This window comes from Pezoporus wallicus, unplaced genomic scaffold (genome assembly GCF_028554395.1).
Source record: "Pezoporus wallicus isolate ANWC-B61680 ecotype Strahan unplaced genomic scaffold, APGP_CSIRO_Pwel_v1 contig_1876, whole genome shotgun sequence".
Classification (NCBI taxonomy): domain Eukaryota; kingdom Metazoa; phylum Chordata; class Aves; order Psittaciformes; family Psittacidae; genus Pezoporus; species Pezoporus wallicus.
The window spans coordinates 311,178-332,091 of record NW_026638337.1 but is presented as its reverse complement, the minus strand read 5'-3'; the positions used below and the strand labels follow the sequence as shown (position 1 = coordinate 332,091).

Below are 20,914 nucleotides of genomic sequence, written 5' to 3'. Positions count from 1 at the left end.
TCAGTGTTTTTAATTTGCTGCAATGTTTGGCAACAGATGAACATAAAAGCATTGTAAAATTTACAGGACAAAAATGAGAGGCTGGCCCACAAGGATAGGGAATTTGTGGCAGCTTTATGCACGAGATGTTCGCGATTGTGAAAAGAAGTTTATAGCAATATTTCTGCTAAAATTACCTGCAACAGAACACTAAGTGCACTTGGCAGTTTAACCAAGTCATTAAAGCCTGCTGAATAAGACAGTTCCTGTCTTTAAAATATTGTTTAAAGCTCCCCACATATGACAAGAGATGACACCTTTTGAACCAGACTTTTTTCTTTGACTCCTGATATGCCACATCACGTTAGCTGCCTCACAGGATTTATGACATATACACATGTAAGACATCAGGAAAGTGATTACAATCCCAAATATAATTACACATGACCCCTCAAATTAAGCACACAAACCCCTTTCAGTGGCCTGCTCCTTTAAAAGCTGTATGTAAGTACAGGTCTCACTGGCTCTTACTTAAGATCCAATTTTGGTAAACCCACAAAAAAAGGTGTTTCTGTATCTGTCATCTACTACCACTGCATCTTCATTTTCTCACTGTAGCAGCTTTATCAGGTACTGTCATACTTAGGCACTGTGCTCTTCCTTAACCTCCAAATACTAAAATACCATGTCTAAGAGTGCTCTTTGGTATTACATTCCCAAATGGATTTTAAAGCACCTTCTTTAAATTCCAAGAGCGCTTGCTTCTACTTTCAGAAACCAGAACATCCTCCCTCAGGGACACAGATAAAAAAAAATTCCAGACCTTTAGCTCCCTTTTTACAGTGGTAACTTCCAGTCCCACACAAAAGCTTAATGACTCAGGCACGCAAAACTGTCAACAGGGAAGGGATAAAGTGTACATAGCAGGACTTATGATGAAATATATTTTGGAACGCAAAAGTATTTATAGCAAACTTTTATTCAATAGTTTAAAAAGTGTACGGAAATTGTCATGAACAAAGAGTTAACTTAATGGAAAACACCTCCTCCTTACGAAGTTCTTCTGCAAGAAGATCTGTTAAATGCATTTACCTATGGTAATCAGTTTTAAAATGCATGGTTATTTTTGGATTTCTTGTATGCATATATAGCATTTCCATAGTTATGAATCTATTGTCCTGAGCAGTGTATGAAAACATATTATTTAAACTACCTAATTACAGGACATTTACATAAGTGACAACAAGCACAGAACAGTTTGTAGACTTTAAACATTTAATGTGCCTTTTCATCAAGGAAGGCAAATAATAACTGTAGGACTACTTAACACTGTGAGCGTCAGTGTGTTTAGGGTACCATGTATTTAGATTTGCAGTATAGAGACACACACACAAAACATTTTGGTGGAGTACATTTTGTTACAATAAACCAAGCTTATATTCCATCATCATGTGCGGTTCTCCCATAACCTCACTCTGTGAAGGATCTGGAAAAAAAAAAAAAGTTGAAAGACTGAGGCTTTTACAAAGTTACAAAGACCAACAGTAACTATTAACATGACCTTATTTCCCCTCCACTTTAAAGCTTAGTGCAAGTTACTGATTTTTTAAGTGTTGCACAACGCAGGTCTGTAACTCACAGGCCTGTATGGAAAGCAATGATCAGATAACAATTACATCTATAGTAGAACAGTGTTTCCTAAAGACACACACACACACATTTCAAGTAAAACCAACCAGTTCTATAACAGCACAGTCTCCCATAGCCTGAATCTCAAAGTTGAGTTTAATGTGTAAGAAAATTCAAGCCTGGGTGAAGCTTTTCCCCACAGGTGTCCACATCTTTTTCCAGTGCCACTTCTCTGCACAACAGGAGCTCACATCCCTCCCTTCTATTAGTTGGGACATACTCATGGTTTCTCTTCTCCATCTAACTGCCTAGTTTCACAGAAATTCTGTCCTTAAATATCTCCAAGATTTCCTTCATTCTGTAAAATATGGTTGACATTAGCCACTGCACAGGACACAAAAGATACCAATACTGACAGTCTGAACTACGTTACCATACAAAAAAATTAAAATACTACTACTAATAATAAACCAACCCACAAACAAAACACACAAAAAATGCCACCACCAAACGAAGAGAAACCCACAATTAAAAGGCTGTGACTGCACTTTGGAAGAAATATACCTCTCCTTATGGGTGTATTGACTTGTTTTCCTTCCACACATAAAGCATATTAATGCCTCAGATTACTCCAGACACACCAAAATTACCTAATCCAGCCCCAGATATTAAATAGAACCTTATCAATACCACTTTTAACTCACTCACTCCTTAGAACTTAATATGTGACAGCTTGTGAGCAATGAATGGTAAATAACCAAATTCCTATAAATTACTCCTGACACTGCTCTATCACAATAACCTACAATTCCTTCCCTTGGCCCCTGTAAATCCATTCCAGAAAATAATCCCAGGTTTACCTCATGCCTCCAGATTCTCATTTATCACTCCGTTATTTCCAGTTTCCTATCTCCCTGGCTTTTTAACTCCCTAATCCCACCTCAGTACACCCTCTGCCTCCTTCCATGCCCTTAGCTACCAGCTCTAAGAAATAATTTTTTTAAACTATTTTTCCAGGTTTATTCTATTCCACACATACCAACCGTCAGCCAACAGGAGTCCATCCTACAACTGCCAACTGCTCAGTTCATTTCAGGGAGAATACCCCCACCACATCTCTGGTTCATTAGTTCAGGATCTCTCCTCTAGCTTTTCTTTAATTACAGAACTTATAAAAACTTTGTATCTTTGTAACCTCCACCTGTCAAAGTCTGCACAAGTAGCTCAAAAGTTTAAGGGGAAACAGGCGTATAATATTAGTGCATAATCTTCTACTCCTTTAGAAACCTAGCCTACAAGCAAATCCTGGCTTACTCACTATTTCAGACACATTTCCACAAAACTAGCAGCTGAATAACATTTATTTCTCCTTCCCCCAGTGCTTCCTCACCTTTAGGAGCTCAATTTTTTTCCATTTTGTGTTTAATTCTCTTATTCCATAGAGGCAAAGAACTTCAAAAGTAAAATTTGGGAACTGTGAATGTTTCCGTAACATTCAAAACAATATATTTACCATTAAGGATATCTTCAAAACTGATGGATCCATCATTTCCCCTCAGAGTATCCAGTGCTAAGTTTGAGCTGTGAAGAAAGGGGAGGCGCTGGACCTGTAAAAAGAAAAGAGTTAATATTTTTTAAGCCTGAAATTGAGGGGAGTTTACATTTGGATTTCTCAGACTGAAGAGACTGAGAAAAATCAACAAAGTCACTTCTTCCTTCAAATGCAACAATGAAATAAGAGAACTATTGGCACACACAGATAGCAAAACCTAGAACACCACCATCTATCATTTTAAGAAGATCAACCTTTCACTAGATTTGTGGCTTTCACTGCCGTGTAGCTACTACAGCAAATAGCATAAAGATAAAAAAGAGGGGTTTTGTCCTCCTCTGTTACCACATAAAGCTGGGGAGGATCATTGCAACAAACACATCTACACCTTGAGGTCGGTATTGGGCAACTGACATATACTGCAGGGTTTGAAAACCACGTTCCAAGTTTCCTACATCTCTGACACAAGTCGGGAATGTCAGTGGAAAAGCTGTATGTATTTTCACATCTAAACATAATCCTCCTTGCAGTTAATCTAAACCATAATTATTTGCCCTATCCCCACCAATTTTTAAGCTTCCAGTCCACAGCCAGTTTCTTCAAACCTCTTCTATACCCTTCAGCCACAGTATTACAAAAAAAATTGAGTGGTACACATAGCATTCAGATCCTAAATATTCTGAGAATGGCATATCTGCACTTACAATTTCATTTACTACTAATAGCGATAACTTCAGTTATATCACGTACATGTATTGTTATCATAAAACTATCATGTAGCTATCTCTTAACACAAAAAATATGTTGAAGATTTCCATAGCACTACTGGTACAATTGTTAGAAGTTGAAACACACTATTCCAGTAAATATTTTATGAAAGTGAAATAAAAGCACAAGAGAACATGTTTCCTCCATTTACCCCCAAGAATACCTGAGACAAATTAGCAGGCTACCCTCGCCTGCCTCATTTTCTGACACGTGCTAACCTAAGATATGAGAAAGCACAGCTGAAATCACAGAATGTCTTCATACGTCCTGTCTGACTTTCAGATCTTCAGGACCACTAATTTCTGCCAAGTTTAATGCAGCTCACTGTGGTTCAGTAGTATCTGACCCACTGGAAGGGAGTACAGAATTGCTCTAACTCATTTGGAAAAACAACTCTTAATAGTTTGACAACCTTCAAAAAGCCAATAAAGCTAGGACTAGTGAGCTTTCTGTGTTTCCTAAGAGACAAAGTCAGCCTCCCTCTGGTTACTCTCCATCCTAGGAGATAGGAAGGAAAAGGAGACAGACACAACTTCCCAACTAAGAGTTAAAACCTTTGAACTTAACTCCCATAGACTTCCCCTGATCTACAAAAAGGCTGCAGAACAAAATAAGCACTGCTTCAGTTTTCATGTTACCTCTGTATCTACTCCCAAACCACTGCTTGTTTCAGATCTCTAAATCTCTTTTCCCTATACATGCAGAGATTCCCCCTTCCACGGACAACAGTATTTATTTTAGGAATCAATACCAATTATTCCTACTTTTCTTTGAAGCCTTACAGGAAGCTAGTCAACAGAAGAGCTAGAGCACTTCACCAAGTAAAATTTAAAACAGCAGCTGAAGATTTTCAGCATACTACCTGTTCTGGGGACTACTAATTGCAAAGTTTGCTTAGCTTGTTTTAGTAAAGTGGTACAATGAAAATAATTTCATTTGGAAACATAAGGTATTTCAACAAAGAAAGATGTCCCTCCGAAAGCATGTTGTGAGATAAACAAGGGGCTTAAGTAACACAAGTAGGATAAAAATGCCTACCTGTTTCACTGCTCTGAATTCCATCTGCAGCTTTAAAGGTGCATGGAGTCCTTGAATATTTCTCAGCGTCGCAAAGTTTGTTTTATCTTGATTTAACTGGAACTATCATAAACAACACTGATTTTAGAAAAAGTTACTTTCAAGTACAGCCATGGAAGAGATTTGTGACATCCTACTTAAATTAACATGCTCATTAAGGTTTTATGTAAAAATTCCATCATACTGTTAGGTGTCTCAAATGTATACAGTAGGCAGTAATATGGTAGTATTTGTTTTATGAAGCAAAAATGAATTTTTGCTGGATTTTATTACAAATCAATAGCGGCATTTTTTTTTATTTTAGACAAGCAGGACATATAACACCACCAAGTGGTGTAGTTTTGCACTGCTTTACTACAATATTGGCAGCTGGAAGCTAAGTCTGGTTGAAAGAAAGAACACAAACTTGAAACCCACAATTGACATTATTGTTAGCCATAGAAAACTGTACTTGAAAACACTTTTCTGATCAAGTAGGGAAACAGAGCACCACATATACTCGTGTGACTCTGAAAAGCTAAAGCAAGCTCATAATTTTTACAACTGCTCTAAAACAGATTGTAAAACAAAGAAAATCTGTTTAGCAGAGGGCTCTTTTAATGAAAAAGTGCTGGCTCATGAATCCTGAAGGACACAAAAGGAACTTATACTTAAGGTTAAACTTAAGCTTGAGTAATCCAGTCTCAAATTTGGCTTCTACAGTAGCTACTACATGGCTGAGATGCTGACAAAATAAAATACTGTAAAGGAAAACAAAACCCACAAGCTTCTTATTTTAAAACCTGTACTCAATCATCTGACAAAATCCTACTAGTACAAGTGTGTCATCTAGTTTACGTGAAGGTATCTTAAAAACAGGAAAACAGAAGTCACAGGCATAATACACATGTTCTTCGTAACATACTGAACGCTCTTCAAAAGTTACCAGAAAATACTATTTCTACATCTCATCCTAAACTTGCAATTCTGGTCACATTATTTTTTCATTTCTTTTATTTTATAAAAGTAGGGGTCTTTATCTGGATAACAAATACTTGGTTTCTACTACTGCTACATGAATAACCTACTATTTACGGCTGTTAAGAATAACCGTTTACTACCTCAAGTCAAGTCTTTTCCCATTCCGATGTATAAAAAAAATAATTTTTGGATAAATTTGCCTTACAGAAAAACAAACCAAACAGTATGTGGGAAAAGCAATTTGAGGCTCACATAGTTCCTGTGCATTGCAATTATTTTTCATTGTTTTATCTATTTCTGTCCTTTCTTCCTCTCTAGCATGTAATCTTTTAATTATGCAGGTTTTCATATGGCAAGAACAGAGTTGAAAACTAAGAGCAGACAGCTATAAAAATCAGTTAACAAACAGCTCTGAAACATTTATAGGATTCATAAATACGCTTGTGAAGTTGGTGTCACATTAACACCACCCTTTAAGTCCAGACAACACTAGCACTGGTTAGAATTACAGTATCTTAGACACTACACTGGACCTCATGAAGCAATTTGCAACATTCTATCCAAATATTGCCTTTACTTCAGGACATTTTATTCTATCAACTCTTCTGTGCTGACAAAACAGGCACCAGAGATGAGCTTCAGTTCAATCAGATTTAGACAAGACAGTCAGTCTAGTCTGCCCTTACCTTCAACCTATGGTTCACAGTCCACTCTTAAGCAGTCCACAAGTGATGACTAAGCCAGACAAGACTGCATATCCTTAAGACAAACTGTGTGTGTAAAATTTCTACATGGAATCGAGTAACTTAATGAAAATATTTGTGTGTTCACAGACTGAAAGTCTGAAAATGAAGATACATGGTAAATCTACATACGAAATGGGAGGATCAGCCTTCCAGAACTGACAGGTATGCCCCCCCACCTAACTACAGAGGCTGCATACAAAACTAGCTTAGTAACGTTTAGTCATCTAAAAGTTATTACGTAAATCCCTATTTGGAAGCTCATTTACATACTTGAAGTGGAGAAAGTCACAAGTGGGAGGTCAACATTAAACACATTTGCCAGTGATGTTATTTATATAAATAAAATACTATTGTTGAACATCTTTATTTGAGTAAAAGCAAGACCCTGCTCATGATCTGTTACCACACACAGCAGTCCAGGTAATCACACTGTTAATTTAAACTTCATAATTAGTTCAGAGTAAAGATGGCTGTATTTGATACTATACTTACATTTTTTTCTATCAGTTCCAGCGGGTGGCTGGGCAGCAATTCACTTTTCACACTTGTAAAACTAGATATACAAGCAAATTAAAAAAAAAAAAATTGAACTTCAAATTAACCGGGATATAGTTTTAAGTTACACTGCAAAACTAAACTCAGATACAAACATCAACCTAGAGACACACAATTAGCACAGTTTGAACTATTAAAAAAAAAAACAAACAAAACTTAGTAGTGAAGCAGCAAATAAGACCTCAAACTACAGCATTACCAGAAGAAAAACCATTTACATTTCAGGCATCTTTTTTCCTTTATGTTTAACAAAACCAAGTGACTGACTTTTTCCTTGACCCCCTTCAGAAATATAGAAGGGCATTAATAAATGAAATCATCATAGATTTTATGGTATCTAACTTCAGAAGTCTAAGCTTTTACAGCTGAATACTGCACATACCCACATACACACTCACAGCTGTATTGCCCGCATTTTTAACTCCATGAACTTATTTTAGATTCATTATCCAAGACACGCAGTTTTGTACTAATGTAAAATGACAAAACCCAAGCCCACTGTTTTTACTATATTAACTCTACTTTTTATACAGTGCTGAAATTAAGGTACAGCACTCATATATATGTATATTAAAACTAGCATATATTTCATGATTATTAATACTTTGACATCTCTTTTCTAAAGAGCAGTATCACACAGGTAAAAGTTCAATAAAGTTACCCACTTCTTGAAGTGATGTTTCATGGAAAATTCATGCTTGAAAGACAATTTGATTAAATACATGCACTTCAGGCTATAGCTCTTCCGACGCACCTTCCAAGAACCTTCTTTAAAAAGGCAACATTTAACACATGCTTTCTCCACGTATCTAAAGCTCAATATCTGCTATCTATGATTCAGCAAGAAAAAGCAAAGCATACCCTCTACGCAGAAGATCATAACCTTCAAATGATCCTGAAGCCGAAAAGTCAATAATTGGGATAGTATCCTTCAACAGAGAAGCAGCGCCTCTGGAATCCTGGAACAAAAGAAAAAGTGAGGATTATTTTAACAGAACCAGATCCCTTTTGTTTGGGCCATCAGGCCAGGCAAATGAAACAAAGTGCTCAGACTCCTTAACTACCCATGTACAACTAACTACCCATGTACAACTACCCATGCACTTTAGAGTCTCTTTAAAACAAACAAAACACAAACCCCACCTAACAGAATTCTTTCTGAAAGTCTGATAACAGTTAAATATATTGATAACACAATTTAGGATCAGGCTGAAACAGTTAAGCTCAAAATTCCCCCTTGTTCATTCCCACCCTGCTCTGCAGGGTTAGAATGGTAAAAGGCAGGTTATGCTCAGCTGACAGGACAGAAAAGTCTGAGAATTCATTCATTCACTCACTTCACACGGACACAATCAAGAAGGATCAAATTGATTTTAGCTATGGTTTAAGGCTGCTATAAAGAGGACAAGGCATATCCGAGTGGTCTAGTATGGCACTTAACTGAAAGGGCAAAGGAAAAACAGTGACTTGGAGAAGACGAGAAAAAAGACACCTTCACAGACTAAGCAAAGCCATCTTAACTAAGACAGCTAAGTTCATACAAATCTGCCCAATTTTACTGAAGCGATTTTAGGACTGTTCACACAAATTGCTCCACCAATAGACCACTGTGTAATGAATTCTGAAAGATGATGGCAATAACCTCTGGCAAGTGACAGTGATGAGCTGTTCAACACAGGAGTTCCCTCTAGCAGCACATACAGATCCAAGAGAAATTTCATGCTTATAGTCAAGGCCTTTTGTACTTACATCTTAACTGTTGATAACCTAACAGCTACTAGAAAAACATAAGATACCTGTTATTACATGCACATTAAGCATCAGCAAACTAATATACTTAACCCTAACCAGGCCTTTCCAAGATTGCTGTGAGAGCATGTCCTGGGTTCAGCAGTAGCAGTCATGTTTTTCCTTTGTGTTAACTGGTGCAGTGCTGTGTTTTGACTTCCAGCCTGAGAACAGTGTTGGTGAAGCCGATGTTTTCGGTTGTTGCTAAGTGATGTTTACCCTGACCAAGGACTCTGTGAGGCTCATGCTCTGCCAGGGAGGAGGGGAAGCTGTGAGGAAGCAGAGACGGGGCGCCTGACCCGGGCTAGCCGGGGAGGTATTCCATACCACAGCACGTCATGCCTGGGGTGGGGGGTAACTGGGAGTTACCCGGAAGGACAGGGGCTTCCGGGTGGGACGCGGTTTCTTGGCCGGTGGTATCATATTCTCTTCCCTTGTTATTTTCCCTTATCATTGTTTTAGCTGATGGTAGCGGTGGTGATTTGTTGCTGGACTGTTCTTGTCTCAACCCGTAGGAGTTGCACTCTCTCGATCCTCCTCCCCATTCCTCCGGGAGCGGGGAAGGGGAGAGCCCCGGGGCGGGGGAGGGGGGGGGGGGGGGGGGGGAGACGGACACGGACCTCGATTGTTGTCAGCTCGGCACCACTCACTGGGAGTGAGTGAACAAGTTACCTGACTGGATTTAAACCACGACAGAGCATTACAGCGATACAGTACCTGGAAGATGTGAAAGCCAAACTTAAGGAGAAAATCATTAAATACTCCCTAAAAGTAATGCCCTCCACTCTTGTCAGTGACTAGTTCGTGTCAGGTGGCCACGCTACTGCTGCGCACCACAGGGGATCGAGGCACGACCTCCCCGGCAGCAAGAGATGCCGCGTTGGCTGCGGCGCTAAAGCCCCTGACACCTAAAGGCTGGGGATTACCAGGGCTCTCTGCCTCTCCGGTCCACCCCGCTCCCAAATAAAGGGCTTTCACCGCGGCCACGCACCCTTGGCGCCTTCCCGGCCTCATGAAGTTGCCCAGCGGAGACCGGGCGGCGCGGGCAGAGGCACCTCTTCCCCAGTGAGAGCCGCGGGCCCGGCCGGCATCACGAGAACATGCTATGGCCGCGCCGTACCCCTATGACTCAGCACGGCCCCAGCGCCCCTCGACCGACGGCCGCCGTCTCCGGGGACCCCGACGGCCGAGCAGCGAAGCGGGGACAGGCAGGGGCGCGCCGATCTGCCCGAACCCGCGGCCATCCCCCGCCCAGCAGCAGCGCCACCACCCCTAGCCCGCACTCACCATCTTAGCACCGCACGCTCAGCCACTTCCGCCCCTCAGCCCCTCACTTCCGTCCCGCCCCTGGCGCGTTGCGTCAGACGCAAGGCGGGAGCGGCGGGGCTCTGAGGGGGCGGGGTTCGCAGGGGTGGACGCAGGTGCTGGTGGTGCTGGTGGTGCTGGTGGTGCTGGTGGTGCTGGTGGTGCTGGTGGTGCTGGTGGTGCTGGTGGTGCTGGTGGTGCTGGTGGTGCTGGTGGTGCTGGTGGTGCTGGTGGTGCTGCTGCTGCTGCTGGTGCTGCTGCTGGTGCTGCTGCTGGTGCTGCTGCTGGTGCTGCTGCTGGTGCTGCTGCTGGTGCTGCTGCTGCTGGTGCTCTGTCGTGAGGTGCTGTGAGGTGCGAGGGGTGTCTCCCGCTCTGTGCCCGCCTTGGCCATGGCGTGCCCGCTTCCAGCGCTGTGCCTCGTGGACTGACCGCGCTGTTCCCACATGCCGGCAGAAAACAGCTGTCTAGGTGCAACCTTGGCTGGAGCTGAATTGGCCAATGGCTTCCCACAGTGGGCTGGGGCCGTGTTGCAATGTTGGGTGAAGGGTGTGCTTCGTGGTCAAACCTGTCCTCTCCAGTGGGATACAGGCAGCGAAAGCAGAGAGCTTGGATGACCCCAGGAGTGTCACAGTGCTGACAGCCTGAGGCAGCAAAACAAGTCAGCAGTGCTTCCTGAGGTAAACATGGCCTCAGGCGCTGGGTCAACCATAGAGCTGCTCTCTGGGCAGCACTGTCTGAAGAGGAGGTGTAAGGGTGCGCTGCTTTACCAGGGACCTTGGACAGGCCTCGGGGCCCTGATTCTCTGTCAGTGACTGACAGGGATGTGCCTGCTGCAGGTTAATCTTTGGAAATGGGTTTTGAGAATGGTGGATTAAAGCTGCTGTGCTAGCGGCAGGTATTGATAGCCACAGTAAAAGTATGATAATGGAATTCATACTAGCTTGCACTTAACTTTGATTTCTCAAAAGTCACGACAAAGTTTTCCACATATTTTTATGCATAGCTCCAGATATGTGTCTGGTGTATCTGTCTGAGATATTTCTACTGAGATGTATAGCTCATTCAACCCTTTAAGATTTTGCTCAAAATTGCCCTGGTTCTACAAATTTCATATGTGGCAGTTAAACACCACATCTTGCACAAAAAGCAATATTTAAGTGGGAATTTTATGTATGTTGTAATGGCACACTCAGCTTTGGAAAACATTATTGAAAAATCAATACACTTTATACTTGGATTTCCTCTTTCTTGGGCAAAATCAGTTCACCACTTAAAAAAAAACACATTCTCAACCAAAGTTCTGGTCCTTTGTATTCAGATCTTAGGCTTAAAGCAAAGGCTTCAAAAGAATGAGAATGGAGGACTGGGGTTTTTAAATAATTTTTAGGAAAACGGGTGCCACAAAGGTTTCTCTGATCCTATAATGGGTACTCAAATATTGTGGTGCTGAATTCATTATTATAGAATAGATGTGAATACAAAAAAACAAATCAAGTTCCTGTTTAACTGCAGCTTACAGAAAAAGCTAGGTTTGTCACTTTGTTGATCAGGATATGACTGTAGAGATGAAACATCTAACTTTCAAAGTCATTCCTGCAGGACACAGACAGGATGCAATCACTCCATGTACATTTTTGACATCACTGCAATCCACAGTCTAGGCTGCATAACATAAAAGAACATACATTGCAAAAAAAAAGATCTGGTTTTCCTTTAAAGTCTTTCACACTAGGGAAAGCTTGCAGACATAAACATAAATCACACATATTTTCTCATCAAATTACCAAGTATTTTGAATTGGAGCAAGGCTTGATTTCTTTCACAACCAGCTTTGGTTTAGTGATCTTACAGTTAGCATCTCAGTGGTGGATGATTGGAGTAGTATCTCATTCCTCTGCAGCTCCACTGCAAGGTAATAGGAGTTACACGAGTAACTGTCAGACTGACCAAACCTTTGATCAGAAATGAGAGCAAGTGGTGAGCAATGCATGCTTCAACTGCCCAGAAGCAGTAGGTAATGTCTGCCTTCTGTACTGCAGATGATTTGAAGGCTACTTCCCCCAGCACTGGGCTCACCTGAGTGCAGACAGGAGCCCACAGACACTGCACCAGGCACAGCAGCCTGAGCACACAGGGCCCTGTGCCTCCCAGGGAGTGTTGCTGGTGTGTGGGTCTGGATAGTCTGAAGGCATCTTCCAGGCTGATGGATGGTAACAGGGTAGAAAGTGAGATGCAGTGACTGTAATTGCTAAAGAGACCATTCCTGTATGTGGACTCTCTTAAAAAAGTATGTGGACATACTCCAGATTATGCTAAGTTTAGTGTGAAAATAACTACCGCTCCTCCAAAATAATTACTTCCGTAAAGTTGGGCTGATGAATTTCACATGTTGCTTTCAAAGATAACCTGCAAATTATTATTTTTTTAAGAATGACTTTTTCATCATTTTGTGTAGAGAAGGTCTGAAATGTAAGAATGTTTTAAATATTTTCTGGATGTTTCTTACCTCAGCATTTTTGGAATGTCATGTCTGGTCTTTTTGGTTTAACTAGGAGACTTCCCTGAGGTTTCAAGTGATCTTTAGATCATAGATTCTTTTATCTTTTAGAAATGAGGAAAGTGTTTAATCTTAAGACACAACCCAACAAAAAAAAAACCAACATACTGATTTAAGTGCTCTTTTAGCAGTTAAACTGGTATTAAGGTATTAACAAACCTCATTAAACAAAGTTTAAGACAGGCTGACTTAAAGAAAATTCCTATTTCATTTACTTAGCACTTTTTTTTTTTTTTCCTTTTTTTTTTTTCCTGGATGCCAGCCTGGTATCATTTCAAAGAGGTGTGTACATTTCCCATTGAATCCTTGGGGAGAGGATTCAGTGAACTCAAAACTTGCCGTGACAGAGGGACCACATGGCTGGTGGGGCAAAAGCTGCCACATACCAGTTTCCTCTGCTCATAGAAGAGGAGCTCTACAGAAGCCAGCTCTCTTCTGGGAACTACTGCTATGTTAAAGCAGTTTGTGAGCTAATATATCCTGCCTTTCCACTAACTTAAATTGTACTTTTTGCCTTTCCTATTCCCAGAACTTTTTTGTGTATCAAGGAGGAGAGATAGAAATAGCCATTGATTTACACCATCAGCCCTACTTAATAGTAGCAGAAGGAGTATGCTGTCAAAGGAAACTTGCCTTTGTAACCACATTTTATATTATCAGTGCAACTTTGCTGCTTTTCAACATATAATTCCTTTGACATATCAGTAGGCGATCTATTCTGAGTACGTGAATCCCTACCAGAAGAAAACCTTTACCCTGTGGGACTTGGAAGCTTTTTCACTGGTTTCTGTCAACAGCCAGTTATAACCTGTTAAAGTGAAAGTACTTTTTGTTTTTAATCAAATCAAATAAACACATTTTCTTTGATCTTTAAGAAGCCCTTTCTTGTTAACTTGCTTTATACTTTCATGTTTTGGCATTCATTGTAAATCTAATTATTTTAAAAGTTATTTTGTTTTACGTTATTAAACCTTTTCTGAATTTAAGATAAACAGGGCATGTTTTGTTAAAGATTAAAAATAAATTTCACACAAAACTGCAAAACGTAGCAGAGATAATAATGTGTAGGCGTCAGAGTGTTCCAAAACAAGACTCTCTAGGGGCTCTTCTGAACACACGGCTACGTTAAAACCATGTTCTGAAAAGGCTCAGGAAACCCCTGACTCTAACCCACCCTTTCCTGAAGCTGGTGAAAGTATTTAGAAAAAAAGTTACTGCTGCAGGGAGGTAAAAAAAAAAAAAAAAATCCCACATATTGCAGAAGCAGATGATTTTTTCCTGTTTGTTTACCAGCAAACTCTGCAGCTCACAGGGTTTTCTTGAGTCTTGCCCATCCTCATTCAAATGCAGCAAGCAGTCACATAGACAATCAAAACAAGTACATTTTTATCTCTCTATGCAATGTCAAATTTTTTAACATACTGTAGCATCCAATGGGGAACTATACAAACAATCCCTTGTTTCATTATTTGATTTATAAGTCATTAGTTTATTTTAAATTGAAAGATATTTTATCTGTAGAAGTGTCCTCTATTCCTATTTTGGTAGGTCAAATAGGGGATGCCAGTTGTTTTTTAACCCAAAATACGTACTTGAATTTAAAAGAAGTCCTTGTTCTCTTGAAACAGTGACTTATTTTGTACCTTGTCAGCCCCCCCTTAAATCTTGTCGTAATCCGTTGTTCGCGTTCTGGGAAACCGGGCTTCTCTTCCTTGTGCTGCTTTCGCGGACTCGGAAAAGCGGGAGACTGTAATGGGTAGAGCCAGTCACTAGGGGATGCTCAGTAGCCGAACACTCGAAGGATCCCCGCCTTCCTCAGCGTTTGGCAGCCGCATGTGTCCAGCCTTGCTGGGAGCTGGATGCTTGTGGCTTGTTTTGAGTACTTTTTCTCTTCACTCACAATGCTGTGAGAATCATGAAAAAACAAAAGATAAAAAGTGATGTATATGCAACAGCTGAAGCTACATAGGCAGGACCTGTGGGAATGCTGATGAGTGTATTTCCCTATTAATGGCAGAATAACTAATTTCAGTAAGCTCTATTACCTCCTTGTGATAATATTAATCTTCAGCCTGAGTCCAGTGTTTAACCTAGCCAGTGTTCACGTAGTCAGGACCTCATGGCTCTTTTTTCTTGGCACTGAAACAAAGTCCCTCATGGAAATTCACAGAAAAAAATATTTTTGCTTTTCCCCTTAGCCTGGAGTGATTTGCCTCCCAGAAACACAGCCACCCTGCACATATAGGTGAGACTAAAAGCACATTTCCTGTGAGAGTGTCTTCCTAAGGGAAACCTTGAAAATAATTAACAGTAGTCACAGCTGAAAGAATTGAATGGAACATTACTTCCCATTCCTGCTACTATGCAGGGAAAACAAAAGTCACCCAAGAGTTTGCCAAAGTTCCTAGTAGCAAAAGGGGAGTCTGAGAGTGCTCTGACTCATAACTATAGCCATTAAGCAGCAAGATAATCTGAAGCCACCTTAATTTCCTCTTACAGCTGAAGACAATAAATGAGCCCATAATCACCAAACTGAAAAGTTGGCATTTCACACAGAAAACAGACATTTTCAGCAGCAACATATGCATCACTGAAAATAATGTTTCTTTTCCCTATGAGAAACCATCAACAGAAAATTTTCTCCGTGTGTTTTTCTCTCATTTTGAAAAGCGGGTCAATGTTTCTGATCCAACCACAATGTGCTACTTAAGAATGCTGTCATCAGTCACATGCATGGCATGGTGGTGACTGGCTTAGAGAGAGTTAAGGCTCAAATCTTCAAAGGCGATTTTGAACTCCTCAGGATATGAGCCAGCCCAGGTTTATCCAACAAAATCCAAAATGGGTTTAGAGCCTCCTGAATTTTGGCCAAGCTTGGTCTTAGGTTTGGATCTGATGACTCATTTCTGACAGAAAACTGCGGTTTGCTCGTTTGTAAGTAAAGAGAAGTCACAGCTTACAGTAAGCAGCTCCTACGCAAACCCGGACACTCGCAGAGATCTTGCTTGGATTTCAGAGAGTTTCACATGGATGCAATGATCCACTGGATGGACTTCAGCAAATCATCAACTTTGGTTTTGTATAGAAGAATTGTTACAGTGCTTTTTCAGGAAAAGCTTTTATGAAGTTCAATGCTATTATACTGTTAAAGGTGTTGGCGGCTAATTAATTGTTTCTATGGAGAAAATAATGCATTACGAATTTTATTTTTGTTCGTTTTCTGGAAACTATGAATACACATTTTCCATGGATGATTTTATTCATACTTCCTTACTACAGGTTTTCCACACAATGGAATTAATTTTTTTGCTCTTTGTATTGCATCTCTTAATTCTGAGCTTCTACTGCTACCTGTTTCATGACATTAATTACTTTTTTGTTATATGTGTCATACTAACAGCTTAAATCATGCTTCAATGCTCAGGTTTACTGTTGAAAGATGCTGAAGGTGTGTTCCTGGGGCTATGTTTTACAATGAGATTTCTTAGTTTATATAGAAGCATTAGAAAATGCTTGTGACAGAAACTGTCAGTGAACTCAAGGAGTGGCAGCTTTATACTCACTAAGTAAGGAATGTTGCGGCAGATAGCCAGCACAAGTTTATTTGCACAGTTATTGAAGCAGGTACCATTACAGTGTTGCAGAGGGGTTTTTACTTAGTATATTTAATTAAAACTAAAGGGAAAAAAACAACCTTAAGATAATACAATCAGGAAAATTCTCTGGTTTTAGTTCCCAACGAACTTAGGAATTCCATTTTTGTAAAGGAAGATTGGGAATTGGATTCAGAGTGACCTTCCAGGTTAAAAGAAAAGGGAAAAGAAATGCAATTTTTAAAAATAATTATATTTAGGCTGGAACAAAGAAGATGCAAATTAAGTGCAAAAACTTGTGTGGTTTCTTCTTCATAAGGGCTTTTTCTTAAGTTGTAAAAGATTACAGGAAAAGAAAACCCCAAGCCATTTATTCAGAGGAGCAAACAGTCCTGAAAGGGTTTGGGAAATATATACAGTGGACATTTCAAGACAGGCTGTCATATCCTCCTTTGAAAGTCAATTTGTGAGAATACCTTTGTGATGAAGGATCAGAGTGGGCAGATCAAAGTAATATATGGGCTCAAGGGACATGAAGAGGGGGCAGAGAGGTCAACATGGGATCACATTTGGATTCAAGAGCTCTTCTTGGCTTACTTCAGTCCTGTCCACTGCTGTCACAGTTGTGCTGTGTAATTGTTTTCATAACAGCTTAATAAACTTGCATATTAAGTTAACTTGATAGCATTCCTCTTCCTTCTTCACTGACTGTTCTTATTCTGGAAGGTTATGCTGGAACCTCAATGCTCTGGTCATGAAAACTTCATCTCCGGGCAGAAATCATTCAAAGGTGGTTTATACCTATTTGTTCTGGTGGCTTTTGGCTCATGTGGTTCTTCCTCTATGAAGAGGACGTAAAGTCTTCAGGCCATCTCTTCCTCTGATAATCCCAGTAACTCTTCCCAGAACATGCTCCAGTTTTACATTTCTTGAATATGAGTATTCAAACTTCTGTGGAGTGCTTCAGATGAGGTCACATCAGTGCCTAGACAGCTACAGTATTACAATTCTCCACATTCAGTTTAGGATCACATTTGCTTTTTTTTATAGTGGCATCACATTGGTGCTTCATAGGCTACTCTCAGGCTTCCTCTCCACCACAGATGTTTAACTGGCAAGCTCTTAGTATGCTGCAAAAAGTCTTGGTCTTAATCTTTAGTCAATGATCTTGGTTTATTATTATTTCTATTATTCTAATGTAATCCATGTATGATTAGTCTGATGTTCCTCTGGTTTGAGACCTTCTGACTTCCTGGGCTACCATTAACTTTAATTAGCATGTTTATACTTCTTGTGGGACTGTCAGTAATGGAAGTATTACATAACAGTCCCTGAAGAAGTCAAATATATCCTGAATTATCCCGTTTCAAGGCACTTCATTATAGTCTTCTCTCTGAGTAGTATTTTATTCAAAGTTCAATTCTACCACTAACAGGCTTCTCCATCTTAAACAATATTTTTCCTTGTGACATTGTATCAAGTACTAACTAAAATTATGCTAGATGAGAGCTGTACTTTATTGTTTGCAAAACCTCCTTTGCGCAGTCAAGGAATGATATTATATTGCTTTGATATAATCTCCTCTTAGAAAATCGATTTTTCAGTCTGTTGTTTTCCGATTACTCAATGCTTAATTATCCTCTCCTTCAAAGTTTACTGTAAAACCATGCATACTGTTATCATCAGATTATTGACTCTGCTGTTACCTGGCATACCCTTTCCCTCTCCTTCTTAAATATAACTCCTAGATGTACCACTAGCCAACAGAAAAAATATAAATTTGTAAGACTTATTGAAAATCCTTATTGTAAGATCTGTGATGGCTGTGCTGATTCTCTGAGTACTGAAAGGTGAAAGTTACCCAGATGATTAAATTCAGGCCATTCACCTTTGAAAAATTTGTTGCTGCCTTGGAAGCAGACATTCTACAGATTTGTTCAAAATTACCATTCAAGCTTACTACCATGTTGAACCTGTTCATTCTGCTTGAAAACTGAGGCAGAATAATCATTTTCAGAGGCATTTCAGAGGCTAGAAATTGCATCTGCATGAGATTTCATGAATATCTACATTAAAATTATGATAATTATTTTTTCCAAATTTGATTATCCCTCTAGATTCCTACTAAATCTGACTGTAGTAAAAGCCATACCTTTTTGGCTTCTGTTTGAGAATAGCATTCTGACCATCCTGAAATGATGAAAAAGTCCTTTGAAAAAATAGAGGAAGGAAGAGTGCCTGAAGCCTTCTCCACTGGGATTTTTCTGTCTAAAGAGTGTAAATAAGGATCATGCTCTAAAAGGTGTGCTGTAGTGTAGCTTCTCGGTGCACAAGATTTGGCTTAGGGATTCCAGAAGTTTCTTTTTATAGTCAGGAAGTGATAAGTGGATCTGCTCTGCGCTCAAGAGAAACAGCTTAGTTTTCATTGTGTGTTGAGAAATAGCATTGGGATTGGGTGGTAAAATGTTTCAACTATTCTCTCCCTCAGAATGGGTGATATTTCTGAATATGCTTATATTCTTTTTTATTTCAAACCTGCTTTTATGAACACAAGACTAAAGCACCTCACATGCAGCTACCATACAGAGGCAATAACTATGCAGTACCAGTGTTGGTCACAAAATTCTTAAACCAAAATATATCCAGTGTGTTTCCAAAGCTCTGTAGAACAGCATTTTCCATTCTTTAAATAAAGAAAATATTATAACGTGTACTTTAGCGTTTTACACTTCCCATATTTAGCTATTCCTTCCATGTTTTGTTTATTATTTGAAGCAGCCCTCAGATCCAGCCTAAAACATGTGCTTCTCCGCTTTTCCTGGGTGATTCAAAGACAGGCTAAAAATTACACTCTTTGAGATATGTTCCTGGAACATATCTCTACTAAGTGGAGACTATGAATTCATTCCTTAGTGATCTCAGCCAGCTTCTTACTAGTCTGATAGTGAGAGGCAAATGCATTAACCTGCTATTCTGTTTCAGTGCCACATTTCCCCACGCTTTTTCTGACAGTTTTCCTTAAACCCTGTGAAGTTGTTCATCCTTTGTTTTGTACCCAATGTGCTATGAGCTCATAGTTTCTTTAGTCAAATGACAGATATTATGGAAAATATCTGCTGTTAGTTGATATCTTCATCTGCTCTCCTTCCAGCCACAACTCACACATGTTTTAAGGACTGATAACTTACTGAGTTTGCTATCGCTGTGGTTTCCAGAAAAGTTACCCCAGATTTCAGAAGAAGAAGAGAATTCCTCTGAATGAAGATTACAGAGATAAGGAGCATGAAATGATGTGTTTGGCCTTCATTCTAGATACACTTATCTATTATTAACCACTGTCTGGCATGTTTGAACATAATAAGAGGTGACTGTTTTAGGCAGTATGAAAGAGAAGAGTAGATTTTAGGATTATTTCTCTGTTCAAAGGATTTTACATCTGTCCTACCCCCCACTTCCTTTCCTAGTGTTTTAAAACCACGAACTACCAAGTTATGATAATACTCATAAGTATTCATAATATTGCTAAAATAATTCCATCTTTTGGAAAATGATGGAGAAAGCAGCTCGACTCAATGAATTTATTGAGAAGTTAAAAACCACAACAGGAATCATAGAAAATAACTCCTTGAACCTATATATGTGCTTATGCACAATAAAATATTTGAGAATATAGCTGTCTTATAGCAAAGGAAGGAAGTTACATGTTTACATAGTAAAATGAAAGCCAAAAAAGATAAAAAATAACCAGTTTTCCCTTGTTTTCCTCTCACATATTTTTCTTGCTTTTTCTGAATTTTCCTGTAGCAAAATGTAACTTGCTGACTTTGCAAAATAAGTTATTCAGATTTTGGAAAACATTTCTTATTTTCTATACAAATTCCATGAAGGTAACAGTGCCAGCTTTTCCTTGAAGTTTTGAGTCCAGGGAATTGGTGTCTAAGCATGGAGTCATGGCACCTCACTGGGAAATTCCACTGCATTATCAGGTTATCTCTATAGTCTCTTACTTTCATTTTCTTTTCCTGACTCAGAGCCTTCTCTTGCAATGCATATTCTGCCTTGACTTTTATCCTTACTAACAGTGAAATCCATACTGCAGGTATACTTTACAAGGTTTTGGTTTGTTTTTGTTTTTTTTTCATGCAAGAGAGAAGCAGAAGAGGAAAACAATAAAGACATAAAATAAAGAATTTGCTTCTTGTCGTCTAGGTGAAAATTGTACAAGGACTCATTTATAACAGGCTATGGAACCTTAATTACAAAGTTTATAGGCAAGTAATGTTTAGACCTCACACTGCAACCTCTTCCTTCCTTTCTAGATCGCTGTTCCTTGGAGCTGACAATGTGTCTGCATTTTCTTAAAAAATCAGTGCATCTTCCTCTCCAGGAAGTGGCTTGTTCTTTT

At 39.6% G+C, this 20,914-nt stretch overlaps 1 protein-coding gene across 1 annotated transcript; it reads right to left on the bottom strand.

Moving 5' to 3' along the window:
* Nucleotides 1-1,236: 1,236 nt before the first annotated feature.
* POMP (proteasome maturation protein) lies at nucleotides 1,237-10,298 on the bottom strand. The gene is made up of 6 exons (XM_057410375.1): nucleotides 10,175-10,298; nucleotides 8,128-8,251; nucleotides 7,204-7,264; nucleotides 4,967-5,068; nucleotides 3,122-3,215; nucleotides 1,237-1,465 (listed from the first exon to the last, which is right to left on the bottom strand). Exons 1-6 carry the CDS (start codon nucleotides 10,296-10,298, stop codon nucleotides 1,398-1,400), a joined length of 573 nt encoding a protein of 190 aa, XP_057266358.1. The 3' UTR covers nucleotides 1,237-1,397.
* Between the last annotated feature and the right edge of the window lie 10,616 nt (nucleotides 10,299-20,914).

Bases quoted from the DNA above. Each gene is read 5' to 3' on its own strand.
- POMP (XM_057410375.1), bottom strand. From the start codon at position 10,298: ATGGCCGCGGGTTCGGGCAGATCGGCGCGCCCCTGCCTGTCCCCGCTT. The intron at 7,265-8,127 runs GTATGCTTTGCT...TTGTATATCTAG, and splicing joins TATGATCTTCTGCGTAGAGG to TTTTACAAGTGTGAAAAGTG. The intron at 5,069-7,203 runs GTAAGTATAGTA...TGTTTATGATAG, and splicing joins TGGAACTGATAGAAAAAAAT to TTCCAGTTAAATCAAGATAA.